Source organism: Lineus longissimus, chromosome 3 (assembly GCF_910592395.1).
Source record: "Lineus longissimus chromosome 3, tnLinLong1.2, whole genome shotgun sequence".
Taxonomy (NCBI): domain Eukaryota; kingdom Metazoa; phylum Nemertea; class Pilidiophora; order Heteronemertea; family Lineidae; genus Lineus; species Lineus longissimus.
The window spans coordinates 14,126,096-14,141,957 of record NC_088310.1 but is presented as its reverse complement, the minus strand read 5'-3'; the positions used below and the strand labels follow the sequence as shown (position 1 = coordinate 14,141,957).

General features: G+C 40.3%; 1 protein-coding gene across 3 annotated transcripts in view; it reads left to right on the top strand.

Moving 5' to 3' along the window:
* Window positions 1-15,496, top strand: part of LOC135485750 (E3 ubiquitin-protein ligase UBR2-like) — a 650,469-nt gene extending 634,973 nt beyond the window's left edge. For all 3 annotated transcript variants that reach the window (XM_064768146.1, XM_064768147.1, XM_064768145.1), the window contains one exon: window positions 10,225-15,496. In XM_064768146.1, the coding sequence (XP_064624216.1) occupies window positions 10,225-10,366 (142 nt within the window). In that variant the 3' untranslated portion in view covers window positions 10,367-15,496. The remainder of the gene's footprint in view (window positions 1-10,224) is intronic.
* The last annotated feature ends 366 nt before the right edge of the window (window positions 15,497-15,862 follow it).

Here is a 15,862-nt window from a genome sequence, read left to right as displayed (position 1 = left end):
GAACCAGGCTATATTTCAGCATACCCACTGTGACCAGTGTAAAGATGGAAGATTGATTTTGCAACAAGTAACCAATTTTCTGCTAAAAGGTAGTCAAGTAGGCGATATTATCACTAGTTCCTTTCAGCGGGTAGTCATAAGGTCTTAAGGGAATACTTTCAGAAATTAGTTCTTGAAAATTTGGCACAATTCTGTGAAAACGATATCGGAAGTGCACGCTCTGTTCGCGATGTATTTTGAAGTGGAGAATTCCCACAGTATGTGCAGTGAATCGGCATGATTCTGTTTGCATATTAGTTTTTAGTACTACGATTCTTACATGAGTAAAAAGTAGACGTTTTAAGCAACACAATAATGTTACTCCAATAAAAATTGATTGCAAATTGACGGAGCTACGGCATTCTGTTCGGCAATTGTCAGCGCTGATAAAATACATTGCATGCTAATGCATGCCAAATGGCACACTTTAAAAAGCGTTCATTGGACAACGTAGGGAATCACCAGAAATGACGTCATCGCTGGTCTAAATCTTCTATCTATATAATAATAATTATTAGAAGGGGGACGAATAAAGTCACACTTAGAGGCGTTGGATCGCCTTGAAATTTCGTATGAACTGTGGTGACACCTTACCCTGATGCAACGTCTTGGTTTTATTCAAAAATTTACTTCAGTGGAGCAGAAATGAGGGATTTTTAATCGGACACTGTCAATTCTCCTTACCACTCACAGAAACCAAGCCATTGCTGTTAAGTTATGCAGGGGCTTAATCAATTACCTGCACTCCCTGTGGGGTGAATAACATTACCTTTTGAACAGCTGGCTGTAGGGGGATGATTGGAACAGCCGGTATACCTGCTGACCTGCTGAACCCAGATAAATGTTATTTTCAATCCACGATAGCAGGTCACCTGATTTTCGAGATTTCGCGGGAAATTGTAAACAAACGCATGTGTGCAGTTCAAATGTAAACAAAAATGTATTTTTGGTACTTTTGGTTGCTGGGCTTGGGTTTTCCTGCAGTTAGGAGCTGGGGTCAAATTGGTGGTCTATTGTTTATGGGTGCTGTTTTAGTCAGAGGTAGCCCTTGATTATGAAGGGATTTTCAAATATGAAAACGACCCTTTGTATTTTTAATTCCAATCACCTGCAGGACAGGTCAATTTCTCTCAATAAAATTAATTTTGTTGACTCCTGTAATCTCTACTTTATCAAAAAAAAGACAGTGGTGTTAGTCCCAAACTGGTCATTTCTATTTATTTTGACCTCTGTTAAATCATGATACCTTTCAATTACAGACAGCATTTTGTATCCTTGTGCTGTACAACCCAGCCTGGACATACCACAGTTGTCCATGGAGAAGTCTCATCCTCTCTGACACTTCTTTTCTGTAAAGCTACCGATACAACATACTGAACTAGGGATATCTTCCGTTGCCTCCTGTAATATTTACATACCATGGCTGATTAGTTCAATCATATTTCATCCAGCTGGCAGCTCTGCATTGGAAATCTTAGTGGTATAACGTGTTCTCTTGACCTTCAAACAGTAGTATAAAGCTGATATTTACTACTTTACACCCTCAGTCCTATGTAATTAGGTCATCCAGCTGAGCGCCAGGCCCTTGGGCCTCTTGTTTAACCTCATTTTGTGATAACCTCGTTTGTCCATAAGGGCTGACCGATTCGGGCGCAATCGGCATCATTGGCTGTGTTTGGCATCATAGATGTGTCTCGTGAAGTGATTTTGGACAACAAACCATCGTATATATCTGTTTTTTTCCTTTTTCCATGTAATTTTGCCACGCCCCTTTTCCAGGGTGTTATTCATATTGATTTATTATGGTCATATGTGCGTACATTCGTACAAGGGGACGAGCTTACTATGTTCCAACAAATCGAGTACATTCGCAAAATGTTGATTTTTTGGAAGCGTGTGAGTAGTGCAAATTGGCCACAAACAATTTATTCCATTTGATTCCATTTGATTCCATCGACAAATATTTAAAGAAAAGAACGAATATCGTGCCAGTTCGATAGTTTCAGGTTTGATTAGTAAGGTTTGATCCGGGGGTGTGATAATGATATGCTACATTAGCCGATAATCAACCTGGGATCGATGAAGTATTGCAGGTGTATGACTGTATGCAACTAAGCTTATGGTGAGCATTCGGAACGAGGTAATCACCGTAATTACCGTCATCCATTAATGTTTACATCGTTCACTGCTTGCTTTCCGTACAAAATCAGTAAGTTTTCTGATGTCGAGGTGATGGAAATACTCATCGAAGTGTCAATTTCGCTGGCAGCATTGGTATGACCTGGTTTGGGTGACACTGACTGACAGAGTTGCACTTGCAGCCTGATGCGGATGGCCGGTGAATTCTGAAGTCAACGTATACGTATAGGCCGGACATCCTAAACAGCGTCCACCAGCGTCCACCAGGTTTCAAAGTTATCAAAATTATATTTTCTTGACATAAATCAATAATAAATCAATAAAGTAGGTTATTTAAAACATATTTTGCAAGTTTTATTGCAATATATTGAAAAATAAGTGAATTATCTGTGCTAGAACTAGGCCTAGAAGTAGAAGGCTGTAGGAAAAACCCGGAGGAAAGGCTGGCGGTATGTTTCTTCTGGATTAGGCCTACCCACAAGTATGTCTGTGAATAATTATGCCCCCGCTAAAGTGGGGGCATTATGTTCTTAGGTGGTTTCCGGCCGCCGCGTCCGCTGCACTGAATTCCAGACTATAACTCAAGAACCCCTTGCTCGGCTGACTTGAAATTTTTAGGGGGTGTAGGCCTAGTGTGTCAAAGGGTCCCTATTGTTTTTTAGCGCGTTCCAAAATCCAATATGGCCGCCAGCCGCCATCTTAGATTTTCGCATTCCGCTCGTTTACTAGAGAACCGGAGGTCCAACAGTCTTCAAACTTTTGTGGTGTGATGGTCTATGGTAGGGGAGGTTCCCTATCGATTTTGGGCCCGACCCGAAATCAAAGATGGCCGCCAGCCATCATCTTAGATTTTCGCATTCCGCTCGTTAGCTGGAGAACCGGAGGTCCAACAGTCTTCAAACTTTTGTGGCGTAATAGTCTATGGTAGGGGAGGTTCCCTATCGATTTTGGGCCCGACCTGAAATCAAAGATGGCCGCCAGCCACCATCTTAGATTTTCGCATTCCGCTCGTTTACTAGAGAACCGGAGGGCCAACAGTCTTCAAACTTTTGTGGTGTAATGGTCTATGGTAGGGGAGGTTTCCTATCGATTTTGGGCCAGACCCGAAATCAAAGATGGCCACCAGGTCCCCGACTTGGTGATTTGTATTCCGTCCCGTAAATTAAGAACCGAGTGAGTGACAGACCTGAAACTTATGTGGTGTTATTACCTAGTGTAGGGGAGATTCCCTATCCATTTTGGGCCCGATCTGAAATCCAAGATGGCTGCCAGGCCCGACTTGGTTTTTCGCATTCCGACCTGTAACTCAAGAACCAAGTGAGTGACAGACCTGAAACTTATGTGGTGTGATGAGGTTGTGTAGGGGAGGTTCCCTGTCGATTTTGGGCTGACCCAAAATTCAATATGGCTGCCTGCAGCCAACTTAGATTTTGGTATTCCAATTGTTAACTGAAGAACTAGAGGTTTGACACACTTCAAACTTTTGTGGTGCAATGGTCATTCAGGGGATGCTCTCTATCAATTTTGGGCTTGTTCCAAAATCCAATATGGCTGCCAGCCGCCAACTTAGATTTTGGTATTCCGATTGTTAACTGAAAAACTAGAGGTTTGACACACTTCAAACTTTTGTGGTGTAATGGTCTTCAGTAGGGGAGTTTCTCTATCGATTTTGGGCGCATTCCAGAATCCAAAATGGCCTCCAGCCGCCATCTTAGATTTTTGCTGAGATGAGATAAGATAAGAGATGAGATAAATAGCCACGCAGTTGCTATTCATTGATATCCGAGCATTGGATATTCTGTGACAGACATCAGGAGATGAGATAAATAGCTAGGCAATTCCTATTCATTGATATCCGAGCATTGGATATTCTGTGACTGACACCAGGAGAAGGGATAAATAGCCTGACAGTTGTTATTCATTAGCATGTAAGCAATGGATATTCTGTGACTGATTCTAGCAGATTGCACTAGCTACCCGGCAGTGACTAGTCTTTAACTTCCTGAGTACCAGATATTCTGTGACTGATTCCAGGCGATCGCATAATTGATGCTGTTCCAGTAACAGGGTCAACAGCTTGCCCACTGATCTTCTGTGTAAATTGCTAGCAGGCAATCGCCTTGGAAACGGCAAAAACTTAAAAGATCAAGGAGATGACAAAGGCGAAAATAGTATAGACCACGCTTCACCTCTGTAGTGAGTAAATGGGAAAACCAACCTCTGCTGTTCACGTGCATGTCTATTGTAAGACCAACTAGCCCAGTCAACAGCCATATTATTGTGGATGTTATGTGAGAGCCTCCACAAAATTTCATAAACAGCCACAGAGAAGATATTATCGTATTTATGCGCTTATAAGCGCACTGTGCTTATATTCGAGGTGCGCTTATAGCCACAATTTCATATTTATAGGCTAAATAACGCGCGCAATGAACATATTTACACACCGAACACACCAGAGCGGGGGCATACATTCGCAATTTGCCCCAATTGCGTTATATATTTCTAGTTTAACAATCTGTAATGAAAAAGGTGAATTCACTGATGACGGCTCATCCAAGGCAACCAATTTGGCCCCAGGCTTTGGCCAGGCTTATTTGCCTTCTCTTCCCAACAGCGATGGATATGAAAACTCCCTGCACTCCTTCGTGTACGTGGTGAAGTCTTTTCAATGTATTTCACTATTTTTAAACAAAGATTAGATTGCTTATGTAAGCTCATTCTTATCATGTACATGTATTTTGCAATTAACGTAGCGAGAAGTCACCACTATAACAGATAAAACTTACATCAATACGCCTGCATATTTCACTGGTAGAGTAACCTGGCCCACAAGCACTGGCTCCACCATGTCCGCTTGCACTGGAACGACTACAACAATCGTTCGTGCCAACCAACAAAAAAATGTCCGAAAACGAAGACCATCTAATCCGCCGACATTTTTCTAACAAGCCGGCAGTTTCATAACCCTGGCATGCAAAAGTTATATGGCTCTTGAACGAACTCCCCAACGCCTCATTATCCACATACTTCAAAATTGATGCGGAAAAAATTGCAGTACGCTTCTCGTTCTCCGACACTCCCGCCATTTTGGTTTTTTTCTTCCATAACCTCGGCGGACTAATTCCACATCGCCCGCAGAATGCCGAAGACATTAGAAACCTGCACACCAAACGTCGTCGGCTAACTGTACACCTTACGACTTCGCCTCCAGACGTAATATTATAGTAGGAGGAGTACACAGCTTCACACCATAAGTTTGTTGTGGCAATCTACGTCATCATGTCTTTAGTGGCCGCATCAGGGACACCATGCTAAGTCACATAAAGTGTGTCGTGGAGGTGTGTCCGCCAGACTACCGCGTGATTGGTTGACCTAGTTGATATCTGTGTCAATTCGTTGTTTTTGCGACGACCAATAATGACGAATCATTAGCAAGAGTATTGACTTGTCGTAGTGGCCGGTAAGGGCGATGGGACGAGGCCTTATCACTAAGTCCGTAGTGTAACTAGTTGTAACAACCCTTCTTGGTTTATGCACATTTTGCAGTATTTATACCCTTAAAGAAGCAAATGCTTTCAACACATATAATCTGTGCCTCTTAATGATTCAGCGATATCTAGAAATCATCACTTGCGTGTTTCCAGGGAATGTGAAGATTTTTTTCATATTTTTGCATTTTTCTCCAAATACAGGGTTTAAAATGTGCCTTAGCCTGATTATACTTCTAAGCTCTTCAATTAGTACTCGCATTTTAGTCTGGTGGTCCGCCATCTTGGATTCAGTAAGTGAACCAATTGGTCCAGTCCCTGTACACATTGACAACACATTGAGCCATTATCGCCGAAGGGCTTGTCAATTAATTTTCTTGATCATTAGTATCTTATCAGTGTCTGTTGGTCTTACATAACTTGGTAAGCAAAATTAAAATGTTCTCTCATTATGTTCAACAGGGATGATGGACAGTTGCATTTCAACATTTTCGGTGACCAGCATCACAGTCGACCAAGAGAGAGAGGAGCTGAGCCACAATTCTTCAACACTTACTTTTTCACTGTATTACTTAACGCGGATAGATTAAATAAAGAAAACATTATGTGGCAGTTGGTTTACAGAAGGTTAAGTTTTTACTTAATATTATGTATCCATCATACCCCTTGGGCTTAGTCCTTGGCTCGACCATGTTCACTGGACTAGTTTGTCACAACCTACACCTCAAAGGACTAGATGTAAAGGTCCAGACTGTTACTGGTTGTCCCAAGGTTGTGCCATGTATCTGCTGGGCTTGTTTGTCTCAACATATGTTTCAGAGGAATTGATTCAATGGTCCAGACTGCATTTACTAGTTGTCCTAGGTTGTGACCATGCATGTAATGGACAGGTTTGTCTCATGCTGAACTTCAAAGGATTTGATGACAGTCCAAGTCACCAACACAAAATATCCTGACGTTATCCATCATTCCCTGATCACATCTAAAAATTGTCCATCTGTCAGTTCCCTGGAGACGAATCTATGCCGTCACCTGATGCCTCTAGTTTATTTTTTAGCTTACCTGTTGAGAGCTTATACAATATTGTGGCGTCTGTCGTTCATCATTGTCGTCATTCAGGAGGTAGATGGCTGAAACTTTGCATAATGTGAGCTTTGGGCATAATGCCCAGATAAGTTTTTTCTTTCATTTACAATTTGCCCAATTTTTTAGCTACGCTGGCTTCCAGCGGAGCTTATGGTTTGTACTGGAGCTGGCCGAAAGTAGTTCCAGCAAAATAGTTGCATTTTCATCCGAATTTGCTGTAGCTGGGCCAGAAAATGTGCCAGGATACCAATATTTTGAACTCTTGTTTCGATAGGATTATAGCTATTTACAGCAGAAAGACTAAACGCCCCGTAATTGGCAGTAATTAGCAGATTTTAAGCTGGAAATTGTCGTCTGGTCAAAAGTGGCGAAACGGCCTCGATCCTACCTGTCTCTGTAATGTACTGAACGCGCTGCACATAATGCATTGGCCTAAGGCATTGCAGCTGAGGCTGATAAAGTGATGGCCATTTTGCGAATGTATACAGAGTGTGTACGTTCACTTCAAAACATAGTTCCAGTCTAAATTTTTCAAAACGAGCAGCTAGGAAGTGGTATTTCCCTATATTTTGATTTTCAATGTCAACATGTCGTTTTGTGGGGTTATTTTGTCTAATTCTTATTAATATTGCCGATAAAAGACACGTAGAGAAACCCAGATTCATGCGCTCAGTTCATCTACGTACGGTAGACGTTTTGAGAGAAAATCAGGGTGAGTTTTCTCTGTATTTTCTCTTGATTTGCTAGGTACAATTGGCCATGACGGTTAAAATTTACAATCCCCGATCGGAAATGACGTAGTTTGATCGCATTCGACTATAAATCCATTGAACAGTGGTGCTTCATTGGTCAACCGATGACCTTTTTTTGGGGTGTGATCGGGGATTGTAAACTCGTTCCTTATAAGAATAGCCTCTTTGTATTAATAATCATCATCGACGTAACGTCGTAATCAAAACAAACCCGAACGCTTGATGAACAAACAATAACATGGCGGACCGCTTCACAAGAAGTTGATGTTTTCTCATGTTTCTTGTCAAAATAACAATGATATCGTACACCTTTGATGGTGAAACTGGTCAGAGTACACAAATAATAGCGACGAAGTAGTCTGCTGGAATTGCGAGGTATTTTTAACGAACAATAAAACTGCCATTCTCAGTCTATGCTGCTGATACGGAAAATCGTGAGGAGCTGCATGAACTGGGCCTACATTATTTACAATACATTACAGTTACATACCCGATACCGGTACATGAACAAATGCAATACACTGCAACATATTTGCAGGGAAGTAAAGTATGCATTGCAAGCCATGTGTCCAAACTCTATCAAGGTGAACGTTAGTAAATAAGGGTGAACTTTTTCAAATTTAACTTTATTTTATCCCCCCCCCCCCAACAGTTCACTAGTTTTTCACAAAAGTTTTGATCTTTTTTTGTACATTAATTTGTGTTTTACCTTACCAACAACATGAACAGCAAGCCATACAGGGTTATGTTTCCTCTCACGGTTTTTGCGTATCAGCACTGACTACTCATTGTTTTTGTAACATAATCGGGAATGTTAATAATAAATATCTGATTTTGATGATGTTTTTTTACAAAGTGCTATTTTTTCTCATGTTTACAGGATGATGCAGTCTATAATCTACGAGTCATTCCGGTGGTCTCCACTGGCAAAGTGGTGTTGCTGTGCATGCTGTGGAACTGGTAAAATGAAACCAATCAACCAGTCAGCCATGAGATTGACAGGATCGGGGAAGAAGACGCTGTACCTTAGCTGATTTGTCCTTCACGTTTTGGTCTTGTGTTATTATTACTATATTATACAAGTTGATTGAATAAAAAAGCCTTGAAATTGAATAGGCATCTCTGAATTTTTATTTATTATAATATTATAGAATAAAACTGATCGAAATAAGAGAAGAGCGTGATGTATGAGACGTTATCATGCCTGATGTCACAATCAAGTAAGACTTCGTTGTAGCCTGATTGATATAAGAGAAGCGGGTGATGAAAGAGACGGCATCATGCTTCATGTCACAATAGACCGCATTGTAGCCTGATTGATATGAGAGTAGAGAGGGTGATGTTAGAGATGGCCTCGTGTCACAATCTAGAGCCTTATGGGAGGGAATAAGACAGTATCACAATAACTAATCTAAACTCAAGGTAATGAAGGAGAGATTTGCACTGACCTACTTTTATGACCTTCTGCCCTACTTTAAGACTGTTATAGCTAAAGTAGTCGTGTTTGGTATCGAACTAAAGATAATGAACAGTAGGTTTGTGCTAACCAACTTTTATTACCAACTGACCTACTTGGAGACGGTTACAGCGAAAGGTGTCATCCGTGTTTGATATCAAACTAAAGGTGTTTAAGAGTAGGTTTACCCTGATATACTTTTTTGACTCACTAAACAACTTGAACACCGTAAGAGGAAGGCAGTCGCATTAATGGTATCAAACTAAAGGTATTGAGAGAGCAGTTTTGCGCTGGCCTGCTTAAACACAGTTGGAGCAAAGGCACTGAAGGTATTGAAGAGCAGATGTAACAAAAGAACCCCTCAACTACTTCATTCATTGCAGTTCAAATAAAACCTTTACAACTGTCATCCACCCTAGGGGCCAAATTCATTAGACGTGTGTAACTTCTCCCTGATTAGTTATAGGGCCTATTCATGTTCTGTGAAGATTTACATGAAGGACCTGAATCTGTCTATTCTGTAGCTAAACGCTGTTTTAAGCTGAACACCCTTCATGAATTTGGCCCCATTTGTCTAAGCTTGATTCCATCTAGTCTGTCCACATCTCCCTATCTACCATAAACCTACATTCTGGTACTCGCATATACTACTTGCTACATTTTCTTGTCATTCATCTGATTCCTTGCTATTAAATTCCGCCAGCGTAGCTATACATGCCGCCAGGCCTCTAGTTGTTCCATAGTGTGAATTCCACTAGCTCTGGCTCATTACTAAATATTAGAAAATGACTTTTTGGAGCATTAAATAGCGCTTGATATTGGTCTGAAAATTCATCACATCCCCTAACCAATTTTCTGAGACCATGTTTGGTTGGAGATATAAAAACAATGTCGTCAGCATATCCCAGTGCTCCCATAAATAATTGACCTATGAAGCAGCCAAAACCATCTTCCTTCAGACGATGTTACAATTTGTCTGTATAAATACAGAACAGAATAGGTGACAGGACACCTCCTTGTTTTATACTATTTTTAACATAGACAGCTCTGCCGTGGGACCTTCCATTTAACCTAATAATAGTAGAACTATTATTCAAGTTTGAACTCTGCATGAAGTCAGCATAAAGGGCATATGATTGGTTGTGAGCTATTGCTAATTCTCGATAAGTTCTGACAGTTTTGTGCCTTTTACATTTGCTTAAATTTAGGCATATGTATAAAATATTTGAGTTGATACCGATGAATTTGTTCAATCTTTCAGGCGAGGAAACCCACTACACCTATGCAGTGATAGTTACAAGAGGCTGCATAAACTTTGGTTGAGTCATGCCATACCTGAGGAAATCACCCACTGTCTGGAGTCCAACACCAGCTTGATGAGCCTTGACTGGCAACATATATAATAGAAATATTGTCATGCTGCTGACTGCTAATCCATATGCAAATACAAGTGAATACGCAAACCATGAGATGTAAGAATTGTAGGAAATAAAGACATGGGGTATACAATGTGCAGTGGAGGGAATAAAACAAAATATCGAAAATATATTTATGTTCACCACACCACTGGGCAACTGGTTATCACAGAAATACTTTCTTCTTCTTTGGGATAAATTCCTTTGGAAGACGAATTGAATTAGTCAAAACTCTTACATTTCATTGGTTTTGAAGTATTTTGAACTCATTGGTTCGGCGAGTCTATGGTGGTACAGTGTCCATCATTCGCCGTCATCAGTCAAGGAAAACTTCGGACATTGGCACGTTTTCAAGTTTCTTAACTGCTAGGGCTGTGAACGCTATGCTTCCACATCTCAACATGTTGACAATTTTAGGTTCAAGTGATGCACTTTTCGCATTGAACAGTAAGTCAGTCTCGTTAAACAGTCAATCACCAAATACCTGTCATTGATATATCTAAACAAGCTAAATAATCTGCATCAATCTTTTTTTTAGCTTTAGGCCTGCCTACTTTTAAAGGTCACAGGGGGAAAAAATTGTTAGTTCTTCAAAAGTCCATTTGACTTACTTTTCAGATGTAAGTAGAGTCTAGCTCATATCAACATCAACACCTACAACTAATGATTCAATGTGGTTTGCACAAGGTTGTTGCAAATGTTGTTGTCTGTATGATCGTTAAGATCACTATGAAGTGCATTATTCTTTTCATTATGTAATCATCAATTTATAATGGTGTTGTAGTACAGGGAAAATAAGACTGCCTGATCTGTTTTCTTGTTAATATCTTACACTGGTTCTGAAATAACAGACTTTTTGTGGTTAAATATCAAACCTGAATAACTCCTATTTGTGGCCCGTCACAGCAAAACCAGGCGCATGTTGCTCTGAGCTTGGCAGGTTGAGACTGAGTTTTTATTACCCCTCAGTCCAAATGGGCTAGAGGGGTATTGTCGTCAGGTGCGCGGTCCGTCAATTTCATTTTTGGTATGTACAATGGGGGTGACTAGAGGAAGGTTCCTTTCGAAAACGGGCTTGTTCCATTTATCGATATGGCCACCAGGGCGGCGTGTTTGAAATTGGTTTCCGTCAATTTCGAGGAGAACCGTTCGTCCGATCAAATTCATTTTTGTATGTACGTTGGGGGTGACTAGAGCGAGGTTCCTGTCGAAAACGGGCTCGTTCCGATTCTCAATATGGTCACCAGGGCAACGTGCTTGAAATCGGTTTCCGTCAATTTCGAGGAGAACCGTTCGTCCGATTAAATTCATTTTTGGTATGTACGTTGAGGGTGACTAGAGCGAGGTTCCTGTCGAAAACGGGCTCGTTCCGATTCTCAATATGGTCACCAGGGCAACGTGCTTGAAATTGGTTTCCGTCAATTTCGAGAAGAACGGCTTGGAGGATGGAATCAATTTTTAGTGGGTGAAGGCCTAATGCAGTATTGTAAGGGGAAGGTTCCTTTCGAAAATCAGCGCGATTCGAAATTCAATATGGCTCACATCCTCAAAATAGGTTTCCACAATTTTAATTTCCATATGCAAACTAGCCACTCCACTAAGCCAACTTCACCATTATCTCACCTTCAACCTTAATAGGCTGAGGGGTTATGCTCACTTTGCAATGCTATTTTTCATTTTCGATTGTCTGCCTTTTGTGAAATATGAGCACATCAATTTCTTCCAATATCTCCTATTGTCATTTAGGCTCATCTTCTGTGCGACATGGGCCCGGTTTTGATGTGACGGGTCACATTTGTGGTGACTACCGACACTCTCCCACTGCACAAGGCTACCCTCCCAAGGAAGGTTATGGGGTTGGTCACACAGAATTATTTCCACATAATCATACACCACCAGCAAGATTATACAAAGAATATTCTTTATATTCTTGCTAAAACACATCTATCTAACTGCCGTAGGATTGTAATAAGTGACATGTCCAGTTACATCACGGTGTCAATAACCCCAATGAAGGTATGCCCATGAATGGGATAATTATGTCCATCCTTCATTGAATGAGGTTTGAAGTGTTGTGCAATAATTGGAATACTAAAAGGAATAACCTATCATTATTAACTTGTCTTTGTTTTTTTACACAGGGCCCTAAATGTATAACATGGCAGAGTGCATGTTGAAGAGGTGGAAGCTTGGGGGCAGATTTCAAAGGTCAATAGAAAAGTATCTATCGCATATTGATATTTTTGCAGAAAAAGCATGATTGCTCGAAACAAAGCTAAGATATCAACATCAAAACACCCAAAAAAGTCTTAGTTCTTGCTGTACTACAACCACGGTCGATAACTGTAGCGGTTTAGCAACCAAATGTACGGTTCAGCGAACTGCCGCTTATGCACTCTAGCAGACAACGAGAGTTGAAAATCAGTGTATGAAATAAAAATGGTAGATACGAATAAATTTTTGCGATGTAGCGTCCTTGGGTCTTGCTATATACAATTCACTATCCTTCAGATGATAACGGATGGTTTTTGTCGTTTAAAAGACTACTTTATAACAATTTTAAACAAGTTTAGTAGTGTACCATGTAATTGCTGTCTGGTCAACGGTAGGCTGTCACATTCCCATTTAAAGCTATGGAGTCAACTTCTGGGTATGTGTTCCGTGGTTTTTTCATTTGAAATTCTGCCCTTTTCTTAATTTTTTTTCGTGATTTTGACGGATTTCTGCAATGATCGTACATGTTAAGCGAACCCTCGTACAGTTCAGCGACTTCACCTTGTACGGTTTAACAAAGGCAATCTGTACATCGAAATTCAGTGTCCGACATATACTGCAGCACTTCATGGCATGGTACCAGCATGGTGATCCAAGTTCTTCTCGTCTCCAGTAACATCCTATCGGTAATCATCAAGGTTCATAGAAAACGGAACAAAAAGGTATAAGCAAACAACAATTTGAATGATAGAATTTACTTTCAAGAAACAAGTTGTTCTCCCAGCAACACAAATGACTAAGGTAAGGATAGGGATGATACACCAATTGCCATTTTGACGTTTTGTATTCTGCCATAGTGCATCGCATGTATATTTCAAACGTCAAGGGTTTGTTTGGAAAGAAAAGTCATTTTTGGCTCACCGTTAGGGGAATCTTTACGATAGCCCTGTGTCCGTCGTCGTCGTCCGTCGTCGTCCGTATCCTGTGTGGCACGTTTCTTAACCGCTTGTGCTCTGAACCTGAAACTTTGTATACATCATGCTCAAGGTCATATGTACCCAGACACTGAATTTTGCTCCGGTCTGATTATTGACATTGCCACCAGGGGGCTAAAACCGAAAAGTTAAAATGTGCAATATCTCATTTATTACTGATTTGTTTTTGACAAACATTTTATGGTGGGTACCCCTATCAAGGATACATCACATATCATACGGGTTTTTGATTTGACCTACTTACTTTTCAAGGTCACAGAGGTCAAACTCTAAAATTTCACCGATAGTGGCACGTTTTGTCTTTATTCGTCCTATAGTCTTTAAATTTGGTATGTAGACACCTGTTACGTAGCTCTACATATTGACAAAACATCAGGTCGATGTGGCATACTTTTCAAGGTCACAGAGGTCAAATGGTGTGAATTGGCCGTTTGTGTGTAAATATGGCACGTTTCTTAACCACTAAAGCTATGAACTTTAAAGGTTGGTACACATGACCCCCTAGGTCAGATGACATGTGACACTGATTTTCGGTCCAGTCTGATTCTTTACTTGGCCACCAGGGGGCCAAAACCAAAAAATTGAATAGTGCCATATCTCGCTTATTACTGATTAGCTTTTGGTAAAAATTTTATGGTAGATACTCCTAGCAAGGATACATCCCATATGATACGGGTTGTTGATTTGACATACTTGTCAAGGTCACAGAGGTCAAATAGAGTAAATTGGCCATTTGAGCGTAACTGTGGAACGTTTGTTAACCTCTTAGGCTATGAACTTGAGACTATGTACAAAGGACCCCCTAGGTCATCTGACCTCTGACCCTGAATTTCAGCCGGTGTAATTCTCGACTTGGCCACCAGGGGGCCAAAAGTGAAAACCTAGAAAGTGTGATATCTCGCTTATTAGTGATTCGTTTTCAATAACATTTGTATGGTAGGTTCTCCTAGCAAGGATACATCACATATCTTATGAGTTTTTGATTTGACCTGCTTTTCAAGGTCACAGAGGTCAAATCGCGTAAATTGGTTGTTTGATTGTAACTATAGCACGTTTCTTAACCACTAAAGCTATGAACTTGAAATTTGGTACACATGACTCCCTACGTCATGTTACCTCGGTCAGCGAATTTCGATCTGATCTGGTACTCAACTTGGTCACCAGGAGGCCAAAACTAAAATAGGTAAAAAGTGCGATATCTCGTCTATTAGTGACTTGTTTTGATGATATTCTGATGGTACTTACTCCAAGCAACGATACATCACATGTCATACCGACTTTGGTTTGACCTATATACTATACATGTACAATGTTTCTTAACCTGGATGAATTCCAAAGCACCAAATATCTATACGGTGAGCACAATGGCCTCTGGCCGTTTCATTACACATTTCCAGTGTTAATTTTTTTACTAAAAGTAGGTCATCGAGATATTTGGAGGGAAAACTTGGACCGGAAACAGGCACCTCTTCAACTTTGCACCATCTTTCAATGCATTGCATTTGTCAACTTTGATTGCACTACTCTTGAAGAAAAAAAACGATTTATGGGTAATTATCACATGGCATGGCTGGCAAAATGATTAATCTTTAATTTCTACCAGTGTTTTTTAGTATATTAGCATTTTAGGACCTTTCCCAGGTGGGACAATATATACGACCTCAATCATAGCTGATGGAGACCTTGCCACAGGCTGATGAAGTATTAATGATACAAGTACTGAAATACTTTAGAAACAAAGCTTAAAATCAATAAAGTAGAATGGCCAACTTTTGTTTCAAGCAATTTTGCATGGTTGGGAAGGCCTCTTCTGCACAACGCATGCGCACTCACAAAACTCTTTCTGCACATACTCAAAATAATTCTTTCACCCTATAAATAGCTTTTTACCACGTGTTGTTGATTTATCAATATATGGGGAGGGGGGGTGGGCGTGTTTCAATGTATTGTAATGTGTGCTACATTATGACAGAATTTTTTTTTGTGTTTACTAACATTCAAAACGTTATAACTAAGGTCACAGTTGGCATACAGAGTGACAGAAGATCTACCATAACTTTGTTTAGAATTGTCGTAGAGACATGAAACGTGTGTCATTGTCTAAGTTTCTAAACAACGTTTTTAATGATGTATAATTTGTTGGCATTGGAAAAGCAGAAAAAAATGTATGTGTATCGTCCCTAGTAAGGGACAGGAGTAAAGATTGTTTTCAAAGGATAAAGTCTGGAATTTACTGCTCTTGAAATTGGAAATTTACAAAAATGTAGAATGGAGC